We start from the raw sequence: 15,465 nt of genomic DNA on the forward strand, positions 1-15,465 counted from the left end.
TTCCAGAAACTGATGGGGTAAGGTTAACCTGAAGTGATGAAGTAAAAAAAATCTAGCTGTTATCAATGATTTTCTGTGTCAATAATGGCTCATGTTTCTTCATCAGTACGAGGTTGCTTTCTTATGTTGAGACGGATTAGTCAGTTAAAACCATTTTTTTCCCCAAGTCGATTTGGCAACATTGGCCTATGTCTTGATTCCAGTGGTAATTTTCTAGAATAAAAAGGCATCGAGTCAGGGCCAGCAGTGGCTTTCACCTTCTACTTCTTTCCCAATGGGGAAAAGGAATCTAGTTAAAAAATGTTCTAGGCTAGCCATTTCCAAGATGGCATTGATAAGGCAGGAGCGAACGGCATTGCTCCTGCCCCAGAATAATTCCACACCTAAAAGGAAAACTGGGGGGGGGGGGGAAGGAGGTATCAGGGGGATCCACTATGGGGCTTTGGCCCATTTGTTTGTATAAGGGGCGGGGATTACAAGGGGTGGGGTTTGCCTGGGGGATTCTTTTCAAAGGGGTTGCTGCTTCCCCATGGACCATCAAAGATTTGGTCCATGGTGGTGGAAAGGCTTGCACTGGGCTGTACGGCCCCTTTACATCAAACTGGCCCTGAGATCAAGGTCCATCCTTTCATGTTGAAACAGCTGAGAATATGTGAAAAATATCTCATGAAAGTTTGCTAAGAATATAGATGAACTGCAAGTTTATTTGCATCTTTAGCAAACTTTCATGGAAACAGGCTGCTAACCTGCAGAAAATTTCACAAGCCAGTACATCATCCTTGATATATGTGTAGGCGTATAGTATGTGAGATTTATTTATGGGATATCACTTTGGCTTTTAGCTTATCCTACGATATAATCATACACCTATTGGATAAGATATTTTATATAATTTTACAAATGTTTTTGTACTGTATTACTGATATGCTCCACCTTGGGCTTATCTGGGAAAGGCAGATTAAAAGTATAAAAATCAATAAACTGAATCAATCATCATCTTCAGCAAATGTCATCTTCAATACAAAGGCTAGCAACATTGGTGCACCAGTTATCTTTGTGCTCAACTTTCCTCTATGTTTCGCCCTTACTTCCAGATCTAGCTCAAAGTAGAGGATATTTTCAACTATCTTGGCCACTCCTTTTATTTTCTGTTCATTCTCCCTTTCAAGGCCTCTTCTGCTCCTTCCTATCCTCCTTCAATTAGACTTCTATCATGTGCAGCTCCAGTAATTTCACGTATCTCATGCAACCCTTCTCATCTATAGACCAAGTATAACAATCCTGTAACTGAATAAGTTGCAGCTCACTCAGGAAGCACTTCCCATATTAGTCATTGTCTCATCACTACTGTAGGTGTCACCATATGAGTAGTTTTCACCCTCACTGTACACTCTACAGTGCCACAGCCTATTTTTCCATCTGAAGATCTCAGAATTTGATCATCCCAGCTCCAAACCAGGGACTCTACTATTGAGCTAAAGGTGCATTTCCCCTACCTAAGCTAGTAGGACAGCTCTATACATTTTAGTTAGGTTGCTCATATCATTCCCTTACTACTGTTCTCTGTCAGATATATACCTCCCACAAGAGACTGTGAGTGCTAAATCAGCAGCTTTCCTGGGCTCAGCCAACTTAAGAAGCAGGAGCTTTAACCAGGAACTGAACTTGGGTTTTCCACTGGGCAGTGTAGAGCACTAACCATTAGGGCTACTGGGCTAACCTTTTCCAACTCAGCTATTTAAACAAGAATAACTATTTGGTGAGAAAATGTGTAATTATTTGATTTTCTATTGAAGGATCTTTTCATATTTGAAAAATATATAAAAAATGTGTTTGACATTCTAAAATGATTTACATTAAATAAAGTTTTTTGTTTTTTTTTTACAATCACATTCTAGGGCTTGGATTGATATCACATAACCTTCATGTGTGATTTGCCAAAAACCATATTCCCTGCTGGGGTAATTTTCAAAAGGCTGTTAAATGCAAACATTTCAATTTATGTGTGTAAATCTGCTTTTAAAAATTACCTAGGGGGATGTGCAAGGAAAAGCATGCACATACTTTTCCCTGCACTCACGGTAGGTGTTCCAGGGGGTGGAGTTGGGGCAGGGAAAGCATTTAAGAACATAAGAAGTTACCATACTGGGTCAGACCAAGGGTTCATCAAGCCCAGCATCCTGTTTCCAACAGTGGCCAATCCAAATCACAATCACCTGGCAAGTACCCAACATTAAATAGATCCCAAGCTACTATTCCTTATTGATTAATAGCAGTTTATGGACTTCTCCTCTAGGAATTATCCAAACCTTTTTTAAACCCAGTTATACTAACTGCTGTAACCACATGCTCTGGCAATGAATTCTAGAGCTTAATTGTGCATTCTGTGAAAAATAATTTTCCTGTTCGTACCCCCGGATCAGTTCAGATGAGTGGTTTATGCATCCCTACCAGCAGATGGAGGCCCTGCTACATAACCAAGAGTACCACCTGCAGTCCCTCAGTATTTCTCTATCTCCAGCAGATGGTAGAGGTGCAAACCTGCAGTCTGAAGGTGTTTGGAAAAAAGATAACATAAGAGGATTCGGCTCTCAGGGGTGTTAGATTCCTTCGTGGACCATCCCTTGGGTGGAACAGGGCAAGTGGGGGGTTGGCAAACCTTGTCAGGACTCGGCCCTTTTTGGCAGGGGGGGTAGATAGCCAGAGGTCCTGGTTCCCTCTTCCCCTCTGGGCCCTTATCTCCCTCGGTGGCCTGACTCCTCAGCCTCCTATCTCCAGAAGCAGGGGAGTAGTTCTTTCCCCTTGTTTGGTTGTGGCTTGTCTCTTTAATTGAGTTTAAAAAAAAAAAAAAAGAGAGTTGAAGCAGGGAGATTGGCAGCAGCAGGGCAGGGCTGAGGAGCAGGTAAGTATTTGTTTTCCTGCCAAGAGGCAGGCCAGAGGGAGTAGGCCAAATTGCCTGCCTTCATTACCGGGACAGCGGCGAGTGCGATTGCAGCGGCTGAGTTTTATTTTTAGACCTGACCGCGTGTGCAGGTCCGACCGCCCTGACCTGCCGGCTCCAGCGCAGAGCAGCAAACTTTGCTGTGGCTGCAGTCTGAGGCAAACTCGCCTCGGTGCGTGGTCCCTGCCCCCCCTCGGGGGGAGGGCGCAGGGACCACGCAGGACCCCCACGGAGCGGCTGGGTCGGCTCCTGTGGCTCCGGGGGGGTGTCAGAGGAGGCAGTGGACATTTTGGCAGCTATTGCAGAAGTGCAGGCTGTCATTTATGAACCCTTGGATTCCCCTCCCACTCTTTTTCCTGTGAGAAAGGACCCTGCTGATGACAGGGGTCGGGGTGGGGCTCGTGAGGGAGCCGATCAGGACTCTTTCTCCTTGGACCCGGAGGCCTTTTCCACAGGTTTTGTGCTTCTCCTTCATAAGGCTTATTTAGCCAGGAAGGAGTTGGGGCAAAGAGGTCCTTGCCTAGGAAGTCCCAGATGGCCAGAAAGCTAGAGGGCCTGTGGAGACAGGAGGGATCCTGCGGATGCTGGGACTCGGGCGAAACCCGGAGGAGGGCGATTAGTTGGATAGCCTGGATGATCCTGAGCAGCTTCAAGGGGGTCCGGTGCTACCGGACAAAGACCCTGTTAGTGCCCTGGGAGATCTGAGGCAGAACCTGGACCGGGATCCATTGGATGTTTTGGGGGATCCCATGCAGGATCCAGATGCTCAGGACCCGGATGCGGTTCCGGTCATAGAAGGAGATGACCCACAGGTGGTCTGACTGTTCCAGAGAGAGGAACTGGGTTCTTTGATTCCCTAGGTTCTGGAGGAGCTCGGCATTAAAGCCTGCACAAAGTGGAGTTTCTAGTGTCCTTGGATCTGTCAAAGGCCTATCTACATATCCTCATTTGACCTGAACATCAGCGGTTTCTGAGGTTCATGGTTCTGGGAGAACATTTCCAGTTTCAAGCTCTTCCCTTTGGGTTGGCGACGGCGCCATGCACATTCACAAAGGTGATGGTGGTAGTGGCGGTGGCACTCAGGAAGGAGGGTGTTCTGGTCCACTCATACCTGGATGAATGGTTGATATGAGCGAAGTTGGAGGTAGAGTGTGGTCGCTCAGTCCAGTGGGTACTCCAACTTCTGGGGGCATTGGGTAATGAACCTCGTAAAGAGTCATGTGAAGGCAACTCAATCCTTGAAGTATCTGGGCACTTGCTTCGATACCCAGCTGAGGAAGGAGTTCCTGACTGTGGAGAGAGTCCTCAAGCTAGAGTCAGATTCTTCAGTTGCTGAGCCTGTTGGTGCCCAAGGTCTGGGATTACCTGCAGGTCCTGGGATCCATGACTTCTACGCTGGATTTAGTGCCATTGGCCTCTGCTCACATGCGTCCTCTACAGGGGGCTCTGTTATCCCGGTGGAATCCACTGTTGGAGGAATTTCAGCTTCCTTTACCATTGCCAGAGGATGCCAGGTCCAGTCTTTCGTGGTGGCTGTCGTGGCACAATCTGGAGAAGGAAATGGATCTAGAAATACCCGACTGGATACTGGTAACCATGGATTCCAGCCTATTTGGATGGGGGGCAATTTGTCAAGGGAAATTGGCCCAGGGTCAATGGTCACCAGAGGAGGCGGCTTGGTCGATAAATCGACTGGAAACCAGTGCAGTGCGCAAGGCCTTGTTGGCATTTCTTCTGCTCGTTTGGGACAAATCAGTGCAAGTATTCTCGGACAATGCAATTACAGTAGCATACATCAATCGTCAAGATGGAGGTGCAGGAGCTGTTCATGTGGGTGGAGAAACATCTGCTGAGACTAGCTGCTTCTCATGGGGCCGGAGTGGACAATGTGCAGGTGGACTTCCTCAGCAGACAGCGTCTGGATCTGGGGGTGTGGGAGTTGGCAGAAGCCTTCACCTTGCAGCAAGCAAGGTAGGACAAACCAGTGATAGACTTCATGGCAACTCCAGCAAATGCAAAAATGGATTGCTTTTTCAGTCGCAGATGGGAGATTGGATTGGAGGGCATCGACGCTCTCATGCAACCATGGCTGATAAACCTCTTGCTGTACTGGTTTCCTCCATGGCTGCTCTTAGGATGAGTGCTGCGGCGCATCGAGCTTCATCTGGACAGAGTGATTCTGGTGGTGCCTGAGTGGCTGCGTCGGCCATGGTTTGTCGACCTTCTGCATCTGGCGGTAGACGGGCCTGTTCGCTTGGCTCAGTTCTCAGGATTACTTTGACAGGGAACCATATTTTCAGACCAGGAGGATCACTTCTGTCTAGCAGCTTGGCTTTTGAGAGGCGGCGGCTCTGTTTGAAGGGATATTTGGAGCCGGTGATTGCAACTTTGTTTCAGGCAAGGAGACCTTCCACTTCAAAAGCTTATGTCAGGGTGAGGAGAGTTTTTGAATCCTGGTGTTTGCTGAATAGAGTGCAGCCTTTAACAGTGGACATTCCACAGATCTTGGCCTTCCTGCAGAGCAGGTTGTCTAAAGGGGTTAGAGTATAATTCCCTTTAGGTCCAGGTAGCAGCTTTGGGTTCCCTGTGTGGTAGGATTCAGGGAAGACCACTGGTATCTCATCTGAATGTGGCTCATTTGCTAAAAGGAGCAAAGCATCTGTGTGAGTGCTGTGTGGCCCCCCTTTTCAGCCAATGTGGAGAGCATCGTTTAAGGGTTTAACCCTGAAGACTGTTTTCCTCGTGGCCATCTGTTCAGCTAGGCAAATTTCTGAGCTGCAAGACCCTTTTCTGTGTTTTTCAGACAATGGGGTTTCTTTATAGGGTTCCTTCCTTTTTGCCGAAGGTAGTGTCCTCTTTCCACCTTAATCAGGTGGTCGAGCTTCCGGCTTTTCTGAACTTGAGCCGATTCTTTGATGGCTAGGGAACTTCACTTATTGGATGTGCGTCATATCCTTTAGCGATATCTCAAGGTGATGAATCCCTTTCGGAAATCATACCATATGTTTGTCCTGCTCAGTGGAGCAAAGAAGGGAAATAAGGCTTCCAAAAGCACTATTGCTTGCTGGTTAAAAGAGACAATATCTTTGGCTTACATCTGTAAGGGCTGGCCGGTGCCAGAGGGGTTGTGAGTGCATTCCACTAGGGCACTGGTGACCTCGTGGGTGGAGTGTCAACTGCTTTCTCCGCAGGAGAACTGTTGTGCGGTGACATGGTCTTCTCTTCACACTTTTACCAAACATCACCTCTTAGATGTGCGGGCTCTAGAGGAAGCGACATTTGGGAAGAGTGTATTGCGCGCGGGTCTTTCGGGTTCCCGTCCAGAATAGAGGGGCTTGGGTTCATCCCACTCGTCTGGAGTGATCCGGGGTACGAATAGGAAAGGAAAATGTGGTTCTTACTTGCTAATTTTCATTCCTTAAGTACCATGGATCAGTCCAGACACCTGTCCCCTTTTGACAAAAGACTTCCTCGCTTCTGGATATGGCTAAGCTGATTGAGCTGGCATTTAATATAATCAAAGTAATGAAAACTGTACATAGTTTGGTATATGTTTGTGTTAAGTCAAGGGGGCCTAGTTGCAGGGGGCTCCAACTTTAAGTCTCTGTTCGCCCAAGGTTTATAGGGGTTTGTTAAGGTGGACATCTTGGCTTGAGTACAGATCAGTACTGAGGGACTGCAGGTGGCACTCTCGGTTATGTAGCAGTGCCTCAAAGTTTTGTTCTCTGCCTCCATCAGCTGGTAGGGATGCATAAACCACTCATCTGGACTGATCCGTGAAACTTCAGGAACAAAAATTAGCAGGTAAGAACCAAATTTTCCTTTCTCTGATTTGTTTTAAATGTACTACTTGCTAACTTCATGGAGTGCCTCCTAGTCCTTCTGTTATCTGAGAGAGTAAATAACTGATTTACATTTGCCCATTCAAGTCCTTTACATGCATACTTTTAATTTTCAAAAGTTTGCACGTAAATGTACATGCAGAAATTTACACTTTCTCCAGGGATGGTGTAATTTCCTGGGTGTATGTGTACATGTGTACTGGGACAACCCATGAATTTTCAAAGCTTTGAAAATTCAGGCTAAAGTCTGCGGGTACCCACAGCCATTAGCCCTCCATGCTCTCCCCATGTCGTAGTCCTTAAACAGTGTTTAGATCTCAGCTATAATTGCTGTATTGCCACTAAGTTTGTGTGACCTGTGCAAATTATTGTAGCTCCGTGTTTACCAATTTTCTGTAACTGGGTAATACTAATAACAGTGGGGGGCAATATGCAGCTGATGATTGGTGTGCATATTTAGGGGGCTATTTACTAAATGTTTTCTCCCATTTTGTTTCTAAGGGAAAAAGGCTTAGTAAAGTGGGCGCTTAGCCAGATAAGTGGCGGAAATAATCAAAAGTCAGCATTTAGCCAAGTAACTCATGCGTTAACCAGCTAAATGCCATTGAATATGGACCCTAATGTTTCTTCTTCTATTTCCCCTCCAAATGCTGTTAAGAGATGTGCACAGCTCTCCACCCCAGAGATAATTGCATGTATATTTCTAAAATGCTTGGATTATCAGTATCCTGTTGGGAGAAAGCTACTACAGCACATCAGTCCAAATTTTTCTCTTTTGACTTACTGCCAGCCACTGTGTGCCAGTCTGCACCATTGATGATGTTGCTCACTTTCATGAAGTCTTCTGTGTGGCACACTCTCCGATCATCATCTACCATGGCCCTGTTGGTGGAGGCATAGACTGTGGCCAGCCAGCGGAAGACGGCATCGTCTGCTGTTGGGGTCATCTCCTTTGCTTTCCAGTAAGAGCGGGCCATGTCAAAAGGATAGGTAACCACCAGCTCCCCACCGTGTAGGTTGGCGCTCAGGACAAAGGGGATCTTTTGCATCCAGTCTATGACGGCACGGGTCTCGGTGGCAACCTGCAGCACAAATGGAGGTAGCGGTGGTCAGATTATAGTAGGGGGCAGCAGTATCAGGCAGATCAAGACAACCTGTAACAGGGGATCGTAGTGTCAGTCACATTATAGAGTCCAGTCTGTATTAAGACACATTGCTAATGTTGGAAAAGAAGTTTTCAAACACATTACCCCGATGATCTAAAGTGACAGGACCAAGTAGTTGTCCTGCATTTATGATGTTTTAAATTTTTCAGCAGCAGTCCTGTATGTGTGGTTTGCCAATGCATTAGAAACTCACATATGTTGGCTGTGTTAGAATCCAGTGCACGTCATGGAAACAAAATTCAGTCTGTGTTTTGTGGGTGTATGGAAAGGGAATATAAACCATATAAATTCAGCTCTATTGGAAAATAAAAATATGGCACAGAACTTCACATTCTGAACTTTACAGTTGAAAGATGAAAGGCGTGCAGTTTCTGTTTATCTTTTTTACTCACTCTCGCCTTGACCATGGACATCAGGAGAGACCAGTTTACAACTTATGCTGAAACCATGGATGCTACAAAAGGCAGTTGCAAACAGTAACTATGCAATCAAATTAAAAATGTCCATTTTTCATGGTTTAGCAGATAGAGACAAATTATTTACAGATACCATCACTGGGGCCCTACAACTGTGTCTGACTTATAAACAGTGGATGATTCAGAGTCGGCAGCTCTACGTTATCTAGTCTGACTGTGCTAATGAAAACTCCTGTATCTTCCTGTACAGTGAGTATGTAGTGCCCTCATGACAGGAATGTGAAGTTCATGCATGAGACAACAATTTCTGAGATAAAAAATTCATTAAACAAGAGATTCACGAAATAAATCTATATAAATTAATACCCCTGCCTTTGCTAATTGGTGGCAAAGTTAGCCAAACAATATTTTCCTAAGCTTTTGTTACTGTGCAACACCTCAGGCATTTATAGGAAAATATAATATGTTATTTGACATTGGGATCCTGCAAGCATGTAAATGATCCAGCATAGTGGCATCCAAATCAACAGGTCCATATAAAAAACAACAGCTAATTGTGAAGATGAAATATATTTAACTAAATGATATGACAAGAGTTCATTAAAGATCTAGTTATGACAAACACCAGCTGATACTATGGGCCTAGATGACTACAAAGCAATTTTTCTCTTATACTGTAACAACGTAGATGATGGCAAAAAAAAAAAAAAAAAATCAATTGACCCATTCAGTCAATCAAGTTGCTCTGTCCTCATTGCTGGGGATGCATTCCAGCTGCTAGCTTGTTAGCAATATTTTTGTGGCCAAATATCCAGCCTCCTAGATCCCCAGCATAGTCCTCTGACAGGCCTGGCTAGGCGAGCGCTGCATTTCTGCTAGGACTTCTAGTTAATATAGAGCTCGCAGCTGCTTGCAAATTCTGCCGTCATAACCTTTTAAACAAACTCAGCTAAGTAGTCGCCTGTGTTTGCACTAGGGTTTATAATATTTCCTATTAACTACTTTGTCGTTCACTGACAGTCCCAAAAATTCAAGTCTGTACCTTTGCTCATGTAACCACTTAAAATTAGAAGCGGGGTTCTGGGCGCGCGCACATGGACACAGCGATTTTATAACATGCACGCATCGGCACGTGCATGTTATAAAATATGATTATATCGGCATGCATGTGTGCGGGCAGGTGGCATCTCATGTGCACAGGGGGGTGGGGATTTTTTTTAAAAATATGCACGGCAACGCGATCGGGCCTACCCCCAGTTCCCTCCTAGTCTGCTCCAATCAAGGAGCGGGTGGGAGGGAACTTTCCTAACCCCCTTCCTTCTCTGCCTCCCTTTTCCCCTCTCCTCCCCGACCCCTAAAACCCCTTTTCCTACCTTTTTGTTTAAATTTTGGAACTTACTTCATCTGAACAGATGAAGTAAGTTCTGTGTGCCGGCCGGCTGCCGGCGCGCACTTTCCCAGGACAGGGCTTAATGGTCGCTGTCCCAGTCGGCCCCTGTCCCGCCCCGTCCCGCCCCTGACCCATTCCTTTCAAGGAGCCCGGCACATCCATGCGTATTAGGGGAAATGTGCGTAGCCAGGCCATTTTTAAAATGCGCTCAGCCACATGCATATCTCCTAGTTTTTGCGCACGCTAGGCTTTTAAAATTTGGGCTTTGGCTTATTTTAAATCTTGCACGGGCAATTGCGCACATGATTTGAAACTCCTGTGTATTTGCATCTGCGCACTCATTTTAAAGTTACCATCTCAGTTTTTATATTGTGTCCCCAATGAAGCTGCACAAAGCAGTGCACAACAGATAAAATGTACATGATATCACAGCACAAACACTGCAATGTGCCTATATATAGTGCTTCTTCATTCCTGAATACTGACCTGGAAATATAGAAACATAGAAATGATGGCAGAAAAGGACCAAATGAGCCACTCAGTCAGCCCGGCAAGCTTATGCCAGTATCTGCTGCACTGGGCACGTTACCTCCATGTTTATCAGTTTTCCAGACTGTAAAACTCAGGGCCCTCGATTGCTGTCCGAGTTTAATTTTCCCTGATCCTTGCCATGGAAGCAGAGAGCAATGATGGAGCTGCATCAAAAGTATCAGGCTTAATGATTAAGGGTAGTAAACGCCGCCTCAGCAAGTTACCCCCATGTTTATTTGTTCCCCAAACCATAAAGGTCGGGGCCCTCTTTGGGAGCTGCTGAATCCAATTCCTCTTTTCCCACTGCTGTTGAAGCAGAGAGCAATGATAGAGTTGCATTAAGCCTCGATACTGTTATTTGTTAAGGGTAGCAACTGCCACACCAGCAAGTTACCCTCAGTTATCCCCATGCGCTCTATTCTTTAATTCCATCCTCTAGCCTTTTGGGATCCACAGTATTTATCCCATGCCCCTTTGACTTCCTTCACTGTTTTGTCTTCACCACCTCCTCTTGACCTCTTGAGCATAACATCCTGTTTGACATCTAGGTTTGCTCAATCTGTCCAGTTGCCCCTGCCAACAGTATCACCACAGGTCTTGCTTGTTCTCCTGTCATCTCCCTCCTCCCTGACCTTTCTGACCCAAGGGTATTTGAATTCTGTCACTGTTTTGGCTGCACCTGAACTGTGTCTTTTTTGTTTTTTTGGAGGCCTATCAGTTTCCTCCTGCTCCTTTGGGCTTCCAGCTCAATTGGATCGAGGGCTCACATATAGCACAATCAGTCTTCATTTGCAGCTACCTGGGATTTTTCCCCTTTTGTTTTGTATCCCCTCCAAATTCACCTAGCCCAGTCCTTAGCCAGAGGTCACGTATCAGGGCTATTTCCAGAACCTTGCAATCATAGGCCCTAAATCCGGTTACTAAATAGCATTGATGTGTAATGGCCAGGGCTTTCTGTATCTCAGGGGCTATAAGTGCAACCTCTGCAGCATCTCAATCCCCAGACAAGAGATCTGATCTGGAAACTGAACCTTGGTCCTCTGCAGGACAGTGCACAGCACTGCCACTGAGACAGAATTGTCTTTATCAGAGCACTGCATATACCTCCGAATATAATGTTTCTTCCACCACACAACTGTCCTGCCAAAAGTGCAATGTTATAAAATGGAATATTTAAACTGCATAACTGTAGCACCCCCAATGGGTCATCAAAGGCATTGGCCTTTATCAGCAGTTACTGTAGTTCTTTTACAAGACTCAGATATTTATTTATCTATTTATTTAAAAGTTCTTATAGTTCACCTCTTTCAGACCAGCGGTATAGAATTTAAAGGTAAACTGCACCTTCTGTGTACCATTTAATCCTTCAATAGCACACAAACTGAAAGCACTCCTATAGCAATTAAGAATTTTGCTTGGCAATTCCCTGGAGCCCTTGGGATCAGCCATGTTATCTAGAGAGTCACAGACTACCCACACTAACATGATTTGGTTGGTCCATGTTAGTTGTCACAAATTTTATCACATACTACATGAACCAACCGAATCCAATTCCATATGCGGTCATTTGTCAGACTTCCAAACGTTGCTGTTCCTGCAATTGCAGGGACATTGCGGAGTTTCAAAACGACTAAAAAGAGGATGCATATTGCTGAGTGTTGTGTATGCTTTTGAAATATCAAGAAAAATCACTGAGGAAGCGAATCACCCATAAATCAAACAATGGAAAATAAAATGGTTGGAGGCAGCTAACTAAATTAACAAATGTGTCACAACACTATTCAAAAATTTCTAAAGGGGTCATCCTAAAAAGCATAAAGATCAGCATATGAACAGGAATATTTTTATGCCATTGTTTAGTCATCAATCCCCCTGTGTGACCTAAAAGTCACGCTGTATAACTGACATCTGTGATGTATTCTTACAGCGTGGACACAGACAGATGGGCAGATTGGATGGGTCAGTCGATCTTTATCGGCCATCCTCTACTAAGTTGCTAAGTAGCACAAAGACATTTGTCATCATATACTGATCTTTATGCTTGTTATTACTATGGTAATGGTAATTTTTATTTTGCTGTACTGATGTTCACCAAAATTTCAAAACAGTGTACAGTAGTATATTTAAAAAGATATAATCTCACAAATTAAATCGTAAAATAATAAGCAACTGTAAACTGATGTGATGTGTGTACATGAATGTCGGAATATAAAGATTAATAAATAAATAAATAAATTAATTAATTAAAGCAGCATATAGAAACTAACAGCAGCTAAGAAGCTGATAATCGAATACATTAGTAAACAGTCAGGATTTCACCACTTTCCTAAATTTTACAAAATTACTTTCAAGACGACTAATGAATTCCAGACTAATGGGATCTGATACTGAAAAGATGATTGTCTTATTCCTTCTAAATTAATTTCTTTAGGTGAAGGTAGCAATCTGGCTTTCCCATGGATAAAACTTTAAACGTCAAAAAGAGGAATTTAAAAACAATTCTACAGTGAACCCAGGTAGCAAGCAGCTTTAGCAATTTTTGAAAGTGTTGTGAATTCAGTCAGTTATTGCCATTTTTTCTTTTCCCTTCTTGGTTTTGAAATAATATAATAAATAATATGAAGAGGACACAGCTTTCTGTTAAAAATCTGACAGGATATAAAGAGAAAATAATGCAAGGAAAATAGTTTCATCACCCCAGGTCCACCTCAACAAGGTGATAATGCCCTTAGGGCAGTGATGGTGAACTCTGATCCTCAAAAGCCCCAAACAGGTCTGGTTTTCAGGATTTCCACAATGAATATTCATGAGATATGTTTGCATACATTTGAGCTCAGAAGCAGGTTATTTTTTTTATATTTTGGCTACCCAGTAAAGCAGAACTTTTTTTTAGCACTCAAGTACCAAAGTTAACCATTACTTCCTTAGGATGTGGAATGGATCATTGTCCCATAATTAAACTTCTCAGGATACCGAAGACACTCAGTCTTGTCTTACCCTCCGAGTGCAGCAGAGGTGCATGATTTCAGGACAACAGATGTGTCACGATTATATTTGGAGATGAAAATATAGTTCTGACTGACCGTTGCGTTGGGGAAGATGTAATATTCTGGGATGGGAATGTAGTGGTTCGGGAATTTTTCCGGGATCAATTCATTATCTTCAGCATCCCACAGAGGGGTGTTTAGATCTGCAAAGTTGTGATTCAGGTCATGTCCAAAGTAGGTCCAGCGGCCAACAGCCCATCCTGACAACTCTGATCCCTGGAGGAAGAAAACAAACAATGCAAGAGAAAAAAAGATTTCTATATTTGTTTTTTCTCTTTCACATTCTCTAAATTTTCTGTTCCCTCCTACTGACATCTTTCCCTGTCTTTCTCTTTTTTCCACAATTTGAGTCTCTCACTTAATTGTTACTTTTACATCATTTCATGGCTGTTTTCTCCTCTCTTTTTTTATCTGTTACATCCCCAAACTTACCTACTCAGTATCTGTCTCCCTCTCTCTTACTTACCCATCCCTTTCCTCTTCTTATTTATCCATGAAAATATTAAACATGCTTTGCTTTCTTTTAAAATATTTCTTCATGTATTTCATGTATATGAATTTGTAGTTTTCATAATAAGGTCCATATTCAAAAGATTTATGTGAACAAAACTGACTTATAACCACATAAATCGGGCTCATTGAAAATATCCCCCTTCATTCGGGCAACATTATCTACACATTTAGAGCAGCCAGAGTTATCTCTTTGCTTGCTCCTCTCTCTCTTTCTCTCTCTCTCACACACACACGCTCACTCTTGCTCTCTCCTCTCATTGCCTCTTCACACTCATTCTTGCTCTCTCCTCTAACTGATTTCCCCTCCACGCACACACACTAATTCAGTTTTTTGTTTTTTCTTCTCTGCCTCTTCCCTCCTTTGATCTCCCATTCACTCACACATGCAAAGTTTCATGCCAGGAAGGCAAAGGTTCTAGTTTATAAGATGTGTTCTTATACTTCCCACAGGTCTATGGGGACTCTTCTAGAACCATTGGAAATCACAGAAAGCAGGTTTAGCGGCAAGTTCAGATGGCTGTCATTAGTACTGGAGCAGCACACTGAGTGAAGAAACTAAAACACGTGGGACCGATGTGAGGTCAAAGGTGTTCTGTAAAGTAGCCAGGATGAGATACTATGCCAGAAATACCAGAACAGCTCATGGCACTGGAGCACAGAATTTCATATCTGAAGACACCAATTTGATTACTTCCATCCACACCAAGTGATCTTGAGAAAGTTATTTAACTTTATCTTATTCAAACCTATGTTAATAAGCTCCTTGGAACAGGGCTGTTTTAGCTACAAGATTTGTCAGTAGTAAGGCACTGACAGCACTATTTCAAGACATTGCTTTGAAAAACCAGGCAAGGTAAATTGCCTACCAGTTTATAGGCCTGCTCATATCCATCCGGGTTCATGGAAGGCAACAGATGGATGCGTGTCTCCGTCACCAACTGCACAATGCGTGGGTTCCCCTTGTTGTACTCTTGGCACATGTACTGCATCAGGTTCAGTAGCAGCTCCCGGCCTACAACCTCATTCCCGTGCATGCCTGCCACGTAACGGAACTCCGGCTCGCCTGCAATACAAGAGACTAGAAACAGCTACAGGGAAAGGAACAGAGGTAAAGAGCTGGAATACTGGGTCAGACCAAGGGTCCATCAAGCCCAGTATCCTGTTTCCAACAGTGGCCAATCCAGGCTACAAGTACTTGGCAAGTACCCAAAAACTAAGTCTATCTCATGCTACTGATGCTAGTAATAGAAGGTTATTTCTAAGTCAGCTTGATTAATAGCAGGTAATGGACTTCTCCTCCAAGACTGTATCCAAACCTTTTTTAAACCTAGCTACACTAACTGCACTAACCACATCCCCTAGCAACAAATTCCAGAGTTTAATTGTGCGTTGCGTGAAAAATAATTTTCTCTGTTTAGTTTTAAATGTGCTACATGCTAACTTCAAGGAGTGCCCCTTAGTCCTTCTAATTTCCGAAAGAGTAAATAACCAATTCACATTTACCCGCTTAAAAGAAAGCTCTGTCCTGTATGTACTGTTCTAAAGTGCAAAGAGGAACAATTAACCTATAACTGCATAACAGATGAACTTCTACTATTGAGACTCCTGTATATTGCGGA

General features: G+C 43.9%; 1 protein-coding gene across 1 annotated transcript in view; it reads right to left on the reverse strand.

Annotated features, from left to right (window-relative positions):
* CPXM1 (carboxypeptidase X, M14 family member 1) overlaps window positions 1–15,465 on the reverse strand; it is a 186,056-nt gene that overhangs the window by 40,267 nt on the left and 130,324 nt on the right. Inside the window, exons 9-11 of the mRNA XM_029594938.1 lie at window positions 14,713–14,909; window positions 13,370–13,549; window positions 7,568–7,865 (exon numbers count right to left, since the gene is read on the reverse strand). Of these exons, the coding sequence (XP_029450798.1) occupies window positions 7,568–7,865; window positions 13,370–13,549; window positions 14,713–14,909 (675 nt within the window). The remainder of the gene's footprint in view (window positions 1–7,567; window positions 7,866–13,369; window positions 13,550–14,712; window positions 14,910–15,465) is intronic.

This window comes from Rhinatrema bivittatum, chromosome 1 (genome assembly GCF_901001135.1).
Source record: "Rhinatrema bivittatum chromosome 1, aRhiBiv1.1, whole genome shotgun sequence".
Classification (NCBI taxonomy): Eukaryota; Metazoa; Chordata; class Amphibia; order Gymnophiona; family Rhinatrematidae; genus Rhinatrema; species Rhinatrema bivittatum.